Genomic DNA, 16,071 nt, shown 5'->3' with positions numbered 1-16,071 from the left:
GTATAATCAGTACTTTGAATCATTTATATTAAAATATACATTCTCATAAAAATGTATAATGTATAAATTTTGCCCCAGCTCCTAAGATTGCCTATACTCTATATTTTTTTGGAAGCTTTCAAAGGTGACTTCTATTGTTGATAGAAAACACTTGATTTTAATTAGTCCTTATAACCTGCATTTTAAACATTTTAGGAATTGATTATGTCTTTCCTTTGAATCTAACTGTAACAATACCTCAGAATCAGGAACTGATATCACAGTAGTGCTCATAAAAAATGTTAGGCATATGGTAGGATTTTAATACACGAGGCAACCCTGAGTGATGTCTATAGTTATTAGACTCGAAAAGGAGATAACAGGCACCATTCCTCTGGCTCAGTTTTTTCCCCTGCAGTTCTCAAATGTACATTTGCTCTCTAGCCAATTTCTGGGCCAAACTCTCTGTCCTCTGTGTGTGCATGCTCTCACCCGCTATCACCAGGCAAAGACAACTTGGATCATAGGCTCACAAATGTCTTAGCCCAACCCCTTCCCAGAGACCAAACATTTCAGTGCTTGCCAATGTAGAATGAAGGAGTCAGGTGCTTTTTCAGACTTGACAGCCTGCCTGACAAAACTATGACACATCATTAGACATTTAAATACCACTAGGATTTTAATTATTTTTTAATTTACTAGAGGCCTGGTGCACAAAAATTGCACACAGGGGAAGCCCTCAGCCCAGCCTGTAACCTCTCCAATCTGGGACCGCTCGAGGGATATCCGACTGCCCCTTTAAACGGGCAGTTGGACATCCCTCTCTCAATCCAGGATTGCAGCTCCCAACTGCTCGCCTGCCTGCCTGATTGTCCCTAACCGCTCCTGCCTGCCAGCCTGATCACCCCCTAACTGTTCCCCTACCAGCCTGATCAACGCCTAACTGTTCCCCTACCGGCCCGATCGCGCCCAACTGCCCTCCCCTGCCATCCTGGTCACCCCCAACGGCCCTCCCCTGACGGCCTGGTCACCCCCAACTGCCCTTCCCTTCTGGCCTGGTCGCCCCCAACTGCCCTCCCCTGCCAACCATCTTGTGGCCACATGGGGGCAGCCATCTTGTGTGTTGGAGTGCTGGTCAATTTGCATACATGACTAATTAGCATATCCAGGCTAATTGGCATATCCCTCTCTTATTATATAGGATATAGATAAATATTTATCTGATAGTAAAATGTTTAAAATCAGTTATCATTAAAAAAGGTAACTCTTAAATGTAGTATCTTGGACTCCTCGGCACATGGCCACAATCCTTTCTAGGCATATGAATACCACAGTTCGAAAAACAGAAATAAAGGACTACTCTCATACCCAGTCTCTTTTAGAAACATTATCCCTACTCTATTCACTTATTAAACCTTATTTCCAGAGCTATTCAGAATGTAAACTTCAGCTCGGCCTCTGCCTACATTATCCAAATTGAGAATAAGACTGTTTAAAATCACCTAGGCAGATACATGGTTTTAAGAGCAGGAAGTACCTAACGCAAATAAGAATCAAGAAGGATGGGGCATCACACTAACATCTCTCTGCAACAGCAGACAGAGTGCAAGCCTCTGAGACAAATTCTCCCTTGCACAACTGGAGCTGAGGTTTCTTTTAGCCAAATCCAATTAACTCCCTCCTGCAGCCATATGACAGTGGGGAGGGAAGAAATGTAAGCATTCTTGTTGGATAGAAATCCTATATAATATAGTAAGTGAGTAGAAAAAAATAACCTTTAGCATAGTACAATTCATAAACTCAAATTTTATATCCAGGGATTTGCTGTAAAATTAGTTTCTTAGTAATTGATCAATATTTTTGCAAGATGCTAAGATATTAATACATAAGCTACAATACCTTTCTCCAGTCTTTAAAGAAATTTTTCCTAAATATTTCCTTAGTAGTATATTCATGGTCGAGCATTTTTGCAAAGAACGTAGCTACTTCTTCTGCTTTGGGGCTCAGCTTCATGACTTTACCTAGAAAAAAAGTGGTTCCAAAAAATAAGGTATAATATTCATGTTCTGAGTATAAACACTGAGCTCTGGAGAAATCTACTTTAATAAGGCTTTACCTTCCCAAGATATCTAGAGGTCTGGTGACACATGGTAACAACAAAGATAATATTCTGACTTATATCTACTTGTATAAATGTTCCTTCTCTTTAGCAGATATTTACCTGAGTCATTTTTCTGGAGACTATGTCAGTCAGTAAATTGTTCCCAGGGGCCTGCTCAAGACTGGGATGACCTGGGGGAGGCCCAGTCACTCTTCCTTTTCCTTTCAGCAAGCAGGGTCCTTTACACCTCTTCAATGATTTTTTTAAAAACGAAATCCTCAAGGGACACCTGCCACTGCTAAGCTAAGAAGCTTCTGTTCAAGAAGGGGAAGAAGGATAGGGCAGGGAGCAGAAGAAAGGAATTGTGGAGAAAAGAAATAGGCTACTTTCTTCTTTCAAGTTAGGTGGGTGGAATATGAATAAAGAAATATATCCATAGCAGGCAAGCGCAGATATCCCTTATGCAAAGTCTAAGTAAGACCTTCCTCTAGACTGTTGCTACTCAAAGTGTGGCTCACAGACCAACAGCATTGGCATCAAGTGGAAGTTTGTCAGAAATACAGAATCTTAGGCCCCACACCAGACCTACTGAATTAATAAGTGCATTTTAACGAGACCCAAGTGGCTTGTGTGCACAGCAGAGTTTGAGATGCATTGCCCTGGAACAGGCCTTATGAGGTTGCCTCACTCAGGGCATTAGGACTCAGTGGGAATACAAGGGATGACTGGGTCCTCGGCATATTGCCCACATTTAATAAAAGCCCTTCTAAAGGAGTCCTGATGTTATACAGCGTAGAGTAAATCTGAATGAGTTCTTGGGGTTTTGTGGACCTCAAGTAGTTAATAAAAGTACTTGGGAGTTTAATCTACTTTTTAAATAGAGTACTGTTAACAGTTCTCTTAGGGCCTATTTCCATTTTCTCCCTTGAAAATTCAACTTTACAATGCTATCCTTGGCATAATTTGGCTATACTTAAAAATTGGGTTAAATACCATACCACTACGTTACTACTACATAAGTACTAATAATTCACCAGGGATTTTCACATGTATTATAGAAAACTAACTTAACTAGAAATCCAGTCATTTCAAAACTCAGAAGACATCTCATCTCATGATGATTGGCAGGTTCTTGTTCCTGATTGTAGGGATACAAGGAATCATAGCACAAAATTGAAACTGCCATGGTAGACAGAAAGAACCTACTTGGAATCTGTAACTTAAAAGGCCGACAGGTGGCGCTGCTTCCCCACCAACCTCCCAAGCTCCAGCCTTTGGAAGAGAGACTGAGGGCAACAAATAGGCTGGCTTTCAAGGGTTTCCTGCACTTCTTCAGAACGCCCCCATTCAGGTCTGAACCAGACTTGCCAGTAAAGGTGTAACATGCTCCCAATATAAAGGAAAACATTAAGTCACTAAAAATAAAATAAATGGCAAGAAAGAATGTGAACTGTTCTCTCGGGTCTGTTTGGTATAAACTAAACAAACAACAGTATTTTCTGTTAAATGGAGACTGAACAATTTTATTGAATTCTATCTCATTAGAGAAAGCAATTTTGACACCTCCTGTTTTAGATGAGCTGTCAAAAGATGAAATGACAGCTTCCAGCAGCAGGTGGTGGAGGATGACTCGAAGGTTCCTGGCAATGACAGCACTTTGTGGAAGAGGCTGAGCTCCAGGAAGAAGAAATTGCTGAGTCAGAGCTGAAAATGAGGTTCTTAGAGGCAATTCACTGCTTCAGCCAGCCTATGCTCCACCTCTCTGGCAGGCTAAAAGAATCTGAGAATTCTCTTCCCTAGAGAGTAGGCAGGATTTACAGAATCAATTTGGACTAGCAAGAGAACTGTGACTTCCTGGCTTACTGCAGTGGAAGCTTACGTAATCAACGGAAAGAATTCCAGAGAAAGACCAACTGAGAAAATACGATAGCCCTGGAACTGGAGCTCCTATAACGGAGAACTGGGCAAGAGATGGAGGAGGGACCATGGTGACAAGTGATGACTATTCAGGCCCTGGCTTCCAGTCCTGAGAAAAGAAACCCAGAGACCAGGGAGGGAATCTAGCTTCCCCTCCAATCACTGTGAATCTCAAAGTGAGGCTTTACCAGTTGGCCTTTCTAAAGCCCTTGGTAAACCCAGACTAGGGCTACAGAATTGTATTTTTATGACAGTCTTTTCAAGGTCGTTGGCTCTTTCTTTTTGTATTTTTGGCTTTGAGTCACATTGAAGAATCCCCAGAAATGAGCCACTGTGAGGGCTAACAGAACTTTGTCCTGTGCTCTCTGGTGAACACAGATCAGAATGTTTACTTGATGTAAGCATTTGTCATTGAGGCTATGAGGTCCCAGTAGACTGCAAACACCACGCGATCGAGGAATAGTCAATACTGGCCGCTGCTGAATCTCGGTATCTGAACACAGACACATTGAAGAAACATAGTTTTTAAAAACAAATTCCAGTTTACCAAGTTACTTACTTGCAAGACCCAGCCTTTCAATATAAACTACTGCCTTGGCCTGTAAGCATCCATGGCCCTGAGGCCACTGCTAGTAGACAGAGATGCATTAAGAACTTTGAGTGTTCACTACCAATGCTTTCAGTTCTTCTGCTGAATGTTTCTCAAAGTTTGGTCAGCAGACCAACTGCTTCAGAAGCACCCAATACCACTTTCACACCTATTTAATGGCCCAGATCCACCTGGGGTCAAGCACATAAGGATCTGAAAAATAATGCTCTAGCCACTTCTGGATATAAATCTTGGAACCAGAGAAATCAATTGAACATTATTATCTTCATACTGCTATACTGCCAATAGAAGGAGAGTCAAAGACTATTCTCAAATTCTTCAACCGAAGGACAGTTGAGAGTCAACAGACACTTCTAAGGATTCTATGAGAACTAGGCAAGGCATTTTTTCAAAGCAGCTCATCAGACTAGAACGCACATATAGCAAAGGCATAGTGTTCTGCTATGTAGAATGAATGACAGACACCTACCAGGCCTACACCTAGAGGTTGATGACACACTAATCCTCAACCAAATATTAGTACTATTTCCAGTGATGCACAGCTTGTCAAGTTTGCATTATATTGCTAAAATAAAACACTATCATTCAAGTAAGGCTTTTCTAATAACTTCTGCAGAGTGGCTCCTTAGAAATAAAGTTCAGATAAAAGGTCAGACTGTGGGCCCAGTGCTGTGAGCTATGTAGAGAATAAAAAACAATGAAATACACAAAAGGATATACAGCACAGGATCCTTCCTCACTTTCTATTCCTAAATAGAATCAGTCTCTTTTCTTGTCCAAGAATTGGATAACCTTGAACAACTCACCATCATAGTAAAACTTGACACTCTCTGGAAGAGGCTCATATGGTGGAGCAAATACAGGACCTTTATGTTCTAGGAATTTCCACTTGATGCCCTCAGGATAACGCTCTTCTTCCCACCTTTAGAAGACAAGGTACAACCTCATTTAGTGGCCATTTTATCTATTATAGAGATTATCACCTATTAAAAAACAAAAGTATTATCTGCTCAATTGACTGGTGCTTTAGAATGACTCAGAGCTCTATATTCAAAGCCTAGATTAAAATAACCAGTGTCTTTCACTTTGAAAACCCCAATACAACAAATAAGATGAAATAGAGGAAAATACATTTCAACAGTTCAAAGATATTAGATACAAGAGGTCATCAATAAAGAAGCTTGGCAACAAGTGGGGAAATGGAAATAAAACCGTTGTTTTATCACTATGGTATGAAAGTAAGTAACAATGAAATATATAACCATTTATGCTGTTGGTACATAGGAAAAGGCCTCCTGGGAGTGGAGATGCCAGTTGGAGGTTTAGGGGAAAACAACCATAAGAGAAAATACATAATGGAATAGAAGACTGGGAAATAATAGTTCAGTTGGGTTATACTGGATTGGCATTAGATTATTTAGAGCAGCTGTCGCCAACCTTTCAGACCTCACGGACCACCAGTGGTCCGTGGACTACCGGTTGGCGACTGCTGATCTAGAGTTATCTCGCAGACAATGATAACCGAAATGTAAAACATAGTGGAAACAGCTTTTAAAAACATTTTTATTTTAAAAATGATCAAACATGGGGGGAAAACAGAATATATAGAACACCATATACCATCACCTATGTACAACTGTTAATATTATACTAAGTTTTCATTATTTTGCTGAACCCTTTCAAAATAAATTGCAGATATACCACCTCACCCCTAAATATTTCAACAAACATCTCTATAAAAATAAGGATGTTCTCTTATTTAACTATAAAACAATTACCACAAGTAACAAAATTAATAATTCCCTAGTAGCATTCTACTATCTGGATCATATTATAAATTTCCCAATCAAATCTAAAATATATTTTATAAACTTGAATCTAATTAAGGGCCATGTACTGCAATTGGTTGTGTATGTCTCCAAGTCTTTCCTTCTCAAGAATTAGACAGACCTCACATTATCACTGTTTGTTTTAAGAGTCACTCAGTTGTCTTACAGAGAATATTTTAAAACTTCATATTTTAATCTTCACTATTTCTACCTTAAATAAAAAGCCCTACAGTTCTACAGAATCATTCCAAAGGCCAATTATTCACATTCTATTACTTCCTATTATCTTCCAACTCCAATATTTTAAATGAAGATTAGAAATATCAATTAAAAATTACATGTATCAAACTGTGCTGTAATAGTAGTATACTATATAACCAAAGTCAACATATATGGTCAAATGATTTCTGATAAGGGTACCAAGACCATTCAATGGAGAAAGGACAGTGTTTTCAGCAAATGGTTTTGGGAAAACTGGATATTCACACCAAAAGAATGAAGTTGGTCTCTTATCTATACTATATACAAAAATAAACTCAAATTGTATCAAAGACCCAAATGTAAGACCTAAAATTATAAAACGCTTTAAGAAAACATAAAGCAAAAGCTTCATAACATTGGATATAGCAATGATTTCTTAGATATGACACAAAAATACAGACAAGAGAAAAATTAGGTAAACTGGACTACAAAATTTAGGACACAACCAACAGAGGGAAAAACCAACCCATGCACTGACAAATAACTTGCAAAGCAAAAATTTTGATAAGGAGATAATATCCAGAATATATAAAGAACCACAAACTCAACAACAACAAAATAACCCAATTAAAAAACTGGCAAAGACTTGAATAGACATTCCTTCAAAGATATACAAGTGGTCAATGAGCATCTGAAAAAATATTCAACATTACCTATAATTAGGAAAATATAAGTCAGAGCCATGAGACACCGCTCACATCCATTAGGATGGCTTTATTAAAAAAAAAAAAAAAAAAACAACTACAAATAGTAAGTGTGCACGAGGATGTGGAGATATTGAAACTCTTGTGCCCTGGTAGGAATGTGAACACGTAGAGCTACTGTGGAAAACAGCATGGCAGGTCCTCAAAAGTTACCACATGATCCAGCAATTTCACTCCTAGGAATATACCCAAAATAACTGAAAGCAGGTATTCAAGCAAATACTTGTACACGAACATTCATAGCAACACTGAACTGCCAAGTAGAAACAAGCTAAGTATCCATCAGTAGATGAATGGATGAACAAAGTGTAGTATATACATAAAATTAATTATTATTCAGCCTTATAAAGGAAAGAAATTCTGACACATGTACAACATGGATGAACTTCAAAGACAAGCTAAGTGAAATAAGCTTGTCGCAAAAGGACAGAAACACTATAGTTCCACTTATATGAGGTACATAGACTAACCAACTCAGAAAGACAGAAAGTACAATGGTGGTTACCAACAGCTAGGGGGAAAGGGTCACATGAGGGAGAGTTATTGTTTAACAGTTTCAGTTTTATAAGATGAAGAGAGTTCTGGAGATGGATGGTGGTGACGACGGTTGTACAACAATGGGAATGTACAACCACTCAACTGAACAGTTAAAAAATAGTTAAGATGATACATTTTATGTCATTTTACTACAATTAAAGATAATTAAAAAAATAAAAGTCAAGGTCAAGATGTAATAAAATGTTAGACCTAGAAGGAACATTAAAGATCCTCTATGACCAATCTAGCACTTTTATAGATGTGAAACTGGCAGGATCTCCCAACTCTTCGTTGGCATAAAAAGGCCTAGAAGCTGGAACCCGTCCAAATCGCCAAGTCTATTACTCTCCAGATAGAACGTATACTCCCAAAGGATGATATTATTAGATCAGCAACTCACCCTGTACAAAATGTCTCTGACACTACTGATGCCCTTTATTCCCCAATCAGCGGTTCATCATCAGAATTAAGAAAAACATGTAGGCCCGGTCAGCGTGGCTCAGTGGCTGAGTATCAACCTATGAACCAGGGGGGGTCACAGTTCGAGTCCCAGTCAGGGCACATGCCTGAATTGCCTGCTCAATCCCCAGTGTGAGGCATGCAGGAGGCAGCCAATCAATGATTCTCTCTCATCAATGATGTTTCTATCTCTCTCCCTTCCTCTCTGAAATCAATAAAAATATATTTTTAAAAAATAAAGAGGAAAACATGTAGACATTGAAATGACTTCTCTATGGCAGACTTAACTTACTAATTCGTTAGGTATATATGTGACAATAAAATGTGCTTGAGTAAACAAAATGGAAAAGTGCTAGAAATGTGTGTAAGACAGGAAAGTAAACATCCACATATTCTCTGAAATCATATTCCCTTATAGTTAACGAACACCTCATAGTACACTGTAAAATGAACATTTAACTTTTAAATCTCAGAAATAAAGGTCACATGCTACAGCTTTCTGGAAGCTAACCTATGGAATCAAGGACAGTTTCTATGGTTTGAGGAGAATGTCAATCCATATTTCATAAATTTCTTATTACTAATACTGATTGTATTCATGAGGCCCAGTCTTTCAACACAAATTTCCTACATTATAATCTTTTGAGTCTCTTTGCTAAAAAAAACCCTCAAAACTCCATTTAAAGTCACACCTAACACCAGCAACAAACTCCAGTCTCAGGTCTTTTGGTGAAGTCTTCTTTGTAGTATAAACATGGGACCGATGTTTCAACAGGTCAGCCCTGACACAAAAGTGTACTTAACTGAGGACAAGCTGAAATCCTATACAGCTACAATGGGTACCAGTAAAATAGGGGGATCTGGGTTAAAGGGATCCTCATGGAACTAAGCCTGAACATATTGCCTCCACTTGTAACATTTTTTCTATGGGGGAAATGCAATACAGTGAAGAAACCAAGAGGGATCCTGACCATTTCCCCATTCCCACAATTACCAAAGAGAGGGAAATAGGGATCAAAGTTTGTTTTCAGCAAGTCTGTAGACTCTGGGTGGAAACAAAAGATCTGCACACTAGCCAAGCTGGTAAAGTGTGTAATTCTTTTAGTGGAATATCAATAGGATAGTACAAGTGAGAGTATCTGTCATCAAAGTTCCCTGACTACGCTGTGAGACGTGTGAACCACTGACTTCAGGGTGTAATAGGAGCCAATAGTTATAGAAGGAAAAGGCAACCTCTCAGGTAATAAACTAATCATTCCTGTTCTCTACTTCTAAAACTTACACTGCACCACCACAAAGCATTGTGCTTACGAATGGGCAGGACTTATCAATCAGACTTGAGAAAAGCATGCAAGGAGACTATAGCAAAGATTGCTTTCCTCCAAACCAACCATCTTCAGTTCAAGACTAACCAGTCCCACACTTGAACAACAAACAAACAAACAAACAAACAAACAAACAAACACAGAAGCTAGTCTCTCAGAATGTGTGGCAACACCAATAAGGATTTCAACCATGGAAGCAAAATTAGGCTATTAGACTCTTCCAGGGTATACACACACACAAGGCTTAGCCAGGAAAAGAATACATTAGGGCCCAATAAGAACATTAGGGCCAAGTAAAGGGGAAGACAGCAAGGAGCTAGTTATGACAAGGAACTTGTTCATTCAATAAATACGAGCTCCCATCACAGAACCTGGAGAGACAACAGACTGATGAATCACTAACCCTTCTTCACAATTCCCAATAATAACCCCTGATTTACAAAATCACTTTATTTTATCTAAAAAATATCATTTTATTGAAGGTCATAAAACCTTTTCAATATTCTATCACTGAAAAACTTCAATTAGTTCCAAAGAAAAAAATGAAAAGAGCAAAAATACATATTTTGTTTTCTGACTCTGACCTCTGCACAGGCCCAGGATTCCTTGACTCTGGTTTTTACCTACATTTTCCTTTTACCCCCACGTGTTCACACCCACAATTACATGGCAGCAGTTGTGCTACTACAGCTCTGCTCCTCTCTACCACCGCCTAATCACTGATACTTCCCCATCCCTCAGGTTCAGAGGAGATTATTTTTCTAAGTCATAAAAGCCATAGAGTAAATGCATATAAATGGGTCTGGAACTCTACACACTGAACTACACAGTGGTTGCCCCAAAGCTGGAAAGGAAAAATGGGAACAGGGGAGAGGTAAAGAGAACTGTCATTTTTTTTCTGACTCCTATGCCTCTGGTTCATTTGAATTTTTCAACATAAATACAGATCATATATTACTGATGTAGAAGTTAAATATACAAAGTTTTGCCCTGGCCAATGTGGTTCAATGGTGAGAGCGGTGGCCTATGCATTAAAGCAGTGGTTCTCAACCTGTGGGTCGCAACCCCTTTGGCAGTCGAACGACCCTTTCACAGGGGTCGCCTAAGGCCATCCTGCATATCAGATATTTACATTACGATTCGTAACAGTAGCAAAATTACAGTTATGAAGTAGCAACGAAAATAATTTTATGGTTGGGGGTCACAACATGAGGAACTGTTTTAAAGGGCCAGAAGGTTGAGAACCACTGTGCTAAAGGGTCGTCACCGGTTTGATTCCCAGTCAAAGGCACATACCTGGGTTGCAGGTTTGATCCCCATCCCCGTTGGGGTATACTCAGAAGGCAATCAATCAATGTGTCTCTCTCACATCAATGTTTCTCTCTCTTTCTCTACCTCTCCCCTTTGCTTTCTCCCTCCCTTCCACTCTCTCTGAAGAGCAATGGGGAAAATATCCTTGGGTAAAGATTAATTGGAAAACAAAACAATACACCCAAAACCAAGTTTTAAGTAAAATCAGTATTAATTATACATGTTTATTTCAAAATTTTAAATACCCAAACTTATTAAGTAGAAAATGAAATTTCCCACCTAAATACACTTTTCAAAAGTAACCTGTGATTGCTAAACTGTCCTCCATAAGACTGCGTGGTTCTTCATCCATAGTGAAGGGGAATGCCTGTTTTCTTGTACTCTCAACCCTAGATATTTTGATACTTATTAATCTTTCCCGTCTGAGACATTAAACAAAAAGATGTATCATTGATTATTTCTCTTTGTGCCTTTGTTACTTGTATGGTTGACCATATTTTAAGACGTTTACTAATCATTTATTTTTTTTTAAATGTTTTTATTGACTTCAGAGAGAGGAAAAGAGACGGAAAGTTAGAAACATCAACAATGAGCGAGAATCATTGACCAGCTACACTCTACTGAGGATCAAGCCCACACCTGGGCATGTTCCCTGACTGGGAATCGGACCTGCAACCTTTTGGTGTACCAACTGAGCCGCCCAGCCAGGGTAGATTTAACTTTGATTTATCAAATTTATAAAGCTTTTCCTTATGGCTCTGATTATGACATGCTTTAAAGGGACTTCACTATTCTATGATTATAAAAATATTCACCCAGGTTTTCTTGGGGAGATTATTTTTTTTAAAACAGGCGGTTTCCCCGGCACTATTTATGTAATAATGCATCTTATTTAAAATAATCCTTATCATTTTAAATGCAGTATTCTTCATATGCTAAGTTCCCATATATGCATAAGTCTACTTCTATAGTTCATTCTGTTCAATAGACTGGGACCTAGTTTTGAGATTCAATAGGTTGAGAGCTAGTTAATGCTTTCACTAGGACCTGGGAAACTTATTTCAGAATGTTATTCTAGAGAGATTCTTTAAAGTACTTCCCTCTTCCCTCAGATATCAAGGTATTAATTTTAATAACTCAACACTATTGCTTAATTAGGCTGTGGAATCAAAGAGCTGACATTTTAACCCCGTGCTGAGATCTTACCATTTCCACTTCTGCTCCTCTTCTTTCTTCGGCTTCTTTTTCTTGCTATCTGGCTCAGGAACTTTTTTATCTTTATCTTTATTCTTGGGCTTTTTCAATTTACCGTCCTACAAAGAAACATGGTGACAAAGCACTTAAAAAAAGGAAAGAACTAGCTGCTTATCTAGAAGTAGTTTTGGGGGACCATTAGGAAAAAAACTGGAATCATAGAAGATTAGAACTAGAGACTTTCTTAGGTCCAATCCCCCCAATAAAAATTTACTAGTACTTTTCTCTAGAGCAGTAATTCCCAAATCTCCGACATATAATTGCTCAAGAAAGCAGTTAAAAACATTCATTCTGTGGAGGAAGAGCCTAGGAAAGTGCATTTTTTAACCTCAGGAAAAACTGGGAAAGTACTGCTTCTGTACAGAGTAACCGCAGTGTTTATCCTCACTTAGTTTTAATCTACTCATCTTTAAACCTCTTCTAACACCACCAAATAATGAGTACATGAAGCTATGAAGTGCTTAATATACAATTGGAAAGGAAATTCCTAATTGAGTCTAGTGGAGAACTTTCTATTACTATTGTTTGCATATACACAGTCACAAAACAGTAAGTAAGCAAGTATTTGGAAGGTCCTAAAATAATTACTGTTTCTTATGGTGGCATTTCTTTATGGCTCTAACCCTAAATGACTATCACAGTGTCACAGAAAAAGATCATCAAACATAAACAAGGGCAATTCACCAATACAGGAGATAAATATCAAAACATACACACATCAGGCAAATATGTGCTGTGCAAGGTGGGGCTACCACTCAAGAGAATTGAAACTCTTCTGAAGAAAAATGTTCCTTTGTTCTACTATTCAAGATAATTTAAGTCAACACATTTTATATGTAGCTCTGAAAGGTGGTTTTGTACTATCTTAAAAGCAATTACAGCATGGCAGAGCTTGAAAGAGCTCTATGGACAGTTTGGTTTGACCTCTTCCAGTTATTATTAAGGAAAGTCTGAAGCAGAGGTTTTGTTACTTCTTCCACATCATATCACTAATATTGACCATGATGAAAGCCCAAGTTGACCAGAAAAATAAAAGAATGTGACTCATGGGAATGACTGGAATAGATACTATCCCGGGACTATGTGATAGGATGGAAATCAAGACAAACTAAGCAAATGACCTTTGGGGTAGAAGAAAAGAAAGACTACACACCATATATATTTGAAAATAGGAATGTGTAAGTATGTTTGTGAGTAGAAAGTACTGGAGGATCACATAAATCAGAGAATGTTTACTATTTAGGCTGAAACACACCACAGGAAAGGGAAATGTTTCTCAGTGAAGACATTCTCTGAATAGTTTCTGAACAGGCATGCACATCTGAACAGGCAGGTCCCATCAGTGAACTACCGGCTACTGTATGCGCTTCAAGCCTTACAATAGGATAATCAGAGACTTCGGACTAATTCCCCAAAATGAAAGTGGTTTCATGACCAATCTTGCCACTTGGGGTCCTTGCCACAATAAGACTGTATTACTGCAGTCTTTCAGCCTGAAATTGTTTTCTCCCCGTGTAGAGAGAGGGGTTGCTAAAAAACAATTTTAAAAAAGAAGGGGAGAGGGAGAGTCAATTGTTCTTTTTTCCAAATGGCCTAACAGTTATGACTAACCTCTTCCAAGCTCCAAGAAAGGTACTATTGTGCATAAATGCAACATCAGCATTAAGGCGATACAGAAAGCATGGAGAGCTAAGTTTTACAATTCTTTATTGACTAGTCTAATGATCTACACCAGGGGTGGTAAATATCTGGCCTGCACTGTATAAGGCCCGTGAAATCATTTGGTCTGGCACTGAAAAGATATTAGGGGTGAGTTAATTAAATGACCAAATATAGCAGGCTAATTTTTTAACTTGATAATTTTGTGTGGCCCTCAATTGATGTTATAAATATCCAAATGGCCCTTGACAGAAAAAACGTTCCCCACCTGATCTACACGAAAGTGGAGTGACTACCATAATCACTATTCAACACCTCGCTCTCAATTCCTTGAGTTGGCTCTAAACTTCAACTTCTGCCAAGAACAGATTGTCAGAAAAACTACAATACCCTAAATCCAGGACCCAATCATCTCTCTATGGCTCACTCTCTCATTAATATTCTTAATATGATTTCATTAAAGACGCTTCTTCTCTTTTCTTGTGGGGAAAAAAAGTCCCCCAAGAGGCTAGATAATATGGTAGCTATTGTGCTGGCTCTGGAATCATACTGCATGGGATCAAATCCCGGCTTTACCACTTAGTAGTTGTGTGAACTTAGGCAAATGATTTGACCTCTCTATACTTCAGTTTCTGCATCTGTAAAATGGAGCTAATAGTAGCAATATTTGTCTCTAAGGGTTTTTCTTAGGATTAAATATCTAAAATAAGAACAGTGTCTTACACATAGTAAGCACCTATTACATTTAACTTTAATTATTACTTTTATTCTTATTGCTATGATAGATTACACTCTGAAGAGTCATTGACCCTCACTATCACTATCTTTACTGGTGATGCTTAAAGCTATTGTCTTTACACTTGTGAATCCATTCTGCCTAAGACAATGGCTAACCTCAAATGCAGCATAAAAGTGAAAACCCACTCACCTCCTTCTTATAGGAGAGTGAAGGATTAAGACACCTGTGAATTGCTGGCAGGTTTTACTTGAATTACTTGCTAACCACTTTTTAGTATAACAAATACCAAGTGTCAAAAGAAGGAACCATAACATCATATGTTTAATCTACCACAAACGTGAATAGAACCCTTAGAAAAGTACTTGAACTGAGATTTTTAGGGGAGGTTTATAAGTCAGGAGAAGAAGGGAGGATGAACATTGGTGTTCCTGACACAGGGAACAGTAGATGCTACAGAAAGCTCCAAAGCACAAAAGAACTGTGTGGAAAAGAAACACAGGAGATCAGTGTGGCTGGGACAAAGCAAATTAGGGAAGAGGCACAAGATGAACAGAGGCACAAGATGCAAGAGCCAGACTGGGTAGAGCTGTGGTAAAGAACCTGGATTTCATCCTACATCCAAGCAGCACCAATTAAAGGTCGCTAAATAGGAATGGTTACCCAAAGTGAGAGATGAGCAAGCCTTTTTATATATAGGAGAGCACTAAGAAACATTCTTAGGGAAAACTATTCTGGGTTGTAAGCAAATATGATTTCTTGTTTACACCTCCCTCCGTATGTATGATGAGGGTAGTTTCCCTAAAAGGGTCAGTTGGCACCATAGCTATGGACAGACACCCAGGAAGGCTAGGAGAGATCTTCACACCAACAGTGCACAGTCACTGTACACATGTAAGAGTTTTTCCTCTACAGACCAATTAAATCCCTAAAACCCATTTGCCTTCAAAAGTTGTTTTATGTAAAACTCCCTATTCCAAACTCAAGCCCCAAAGGGCCTAAGTCTCTTTACTAACCTCTTCTTCCTCTAGTTTTCGTTTCTTCTCTTTCTTGATATCTTCTGTTTTAATTTTCTTAGGTTTAAAATCAGCACTAGAAAGGGGAACATGAATATGCAATTAACACAACTGTGACTCAATAGTTCTCACCAATAGGATTAGGACCTCTTAACTCCTCCTGGAGGCTTCCAAGGTAGGAGTGTTTGCTATTATTCTAGGCTGAGCATTCTTGTCAAGAATGGGACAGAGAAAGAAGGCCAGACCAAGGCTCAATCATTATAGCCCTAGATAGAACAAAACAAACAACCATATACTACACGCAGGCCTGGGAGGAAAGTGGAATGGAGGGACATATGCATAAATGACACCACTAGAAGATGGAAATCTGGGA

The 16,071-nt window shown here is 38.7% G+C and overlaps 1 protein-coding gene across 3 annotated transcripts in view; it reads right to left on the bottom strand.

Annotated features, from left to right (window-relative positions):
* The window catches only part of TOP1 (topoisomerase (DNA) I), an 82,248-nt gene that overhangs the window by 19,765 nt on the left and 46,412 nt on the right, over window positions 1-16,071 (bottom strand). For all 3 annotated transcript variants that reach the window (XM_006763781.2, XM_015563911.1, XM_015563912.1), the window contains exons 6-9: window positions 15,699-15,774; window positions 12,240-12,346; window positions 5,414-5,529; window positions 1,879-2,000 (exon numbers count right to left, since the gene is read on the bottom strand). In XM_006763781.2, coding sequence (XP_006763844.2) covers window positions 1,879-2,000; window positions 5,414-5,529; window positions 12,240-12,346; window positions 15,699-15,774 — 421 coding nt within the window. The remainder of the gene's footprint in view (window positions 1-1,878; window positions 2,001-5,413; window positions 5,530-12,239; window positions 12,347-15,698; window positions 15,775-16,071) is intronic.

The sequence above is a fragment of the Myotis davidii genome, unplaced genomic scaffold, assembly GCF_000327345.1.
Source record: "Myotis davidii unplaced genomic scaffold, ASM32734v1 scaffold199, whole genome shotgun sequence".
Classification (NCBI taxonomy): domain Eukaryota; kingdom Metazoa; phylum Chordata; class Mammalia; order Chiroptera; family Vespertilionidae; genus Myotis; species Myotis davidii.
Note: the sequence above shows the minus strand (reverse complement) of the source record. Positions and strands in the feature narration are given on the sequence as shown.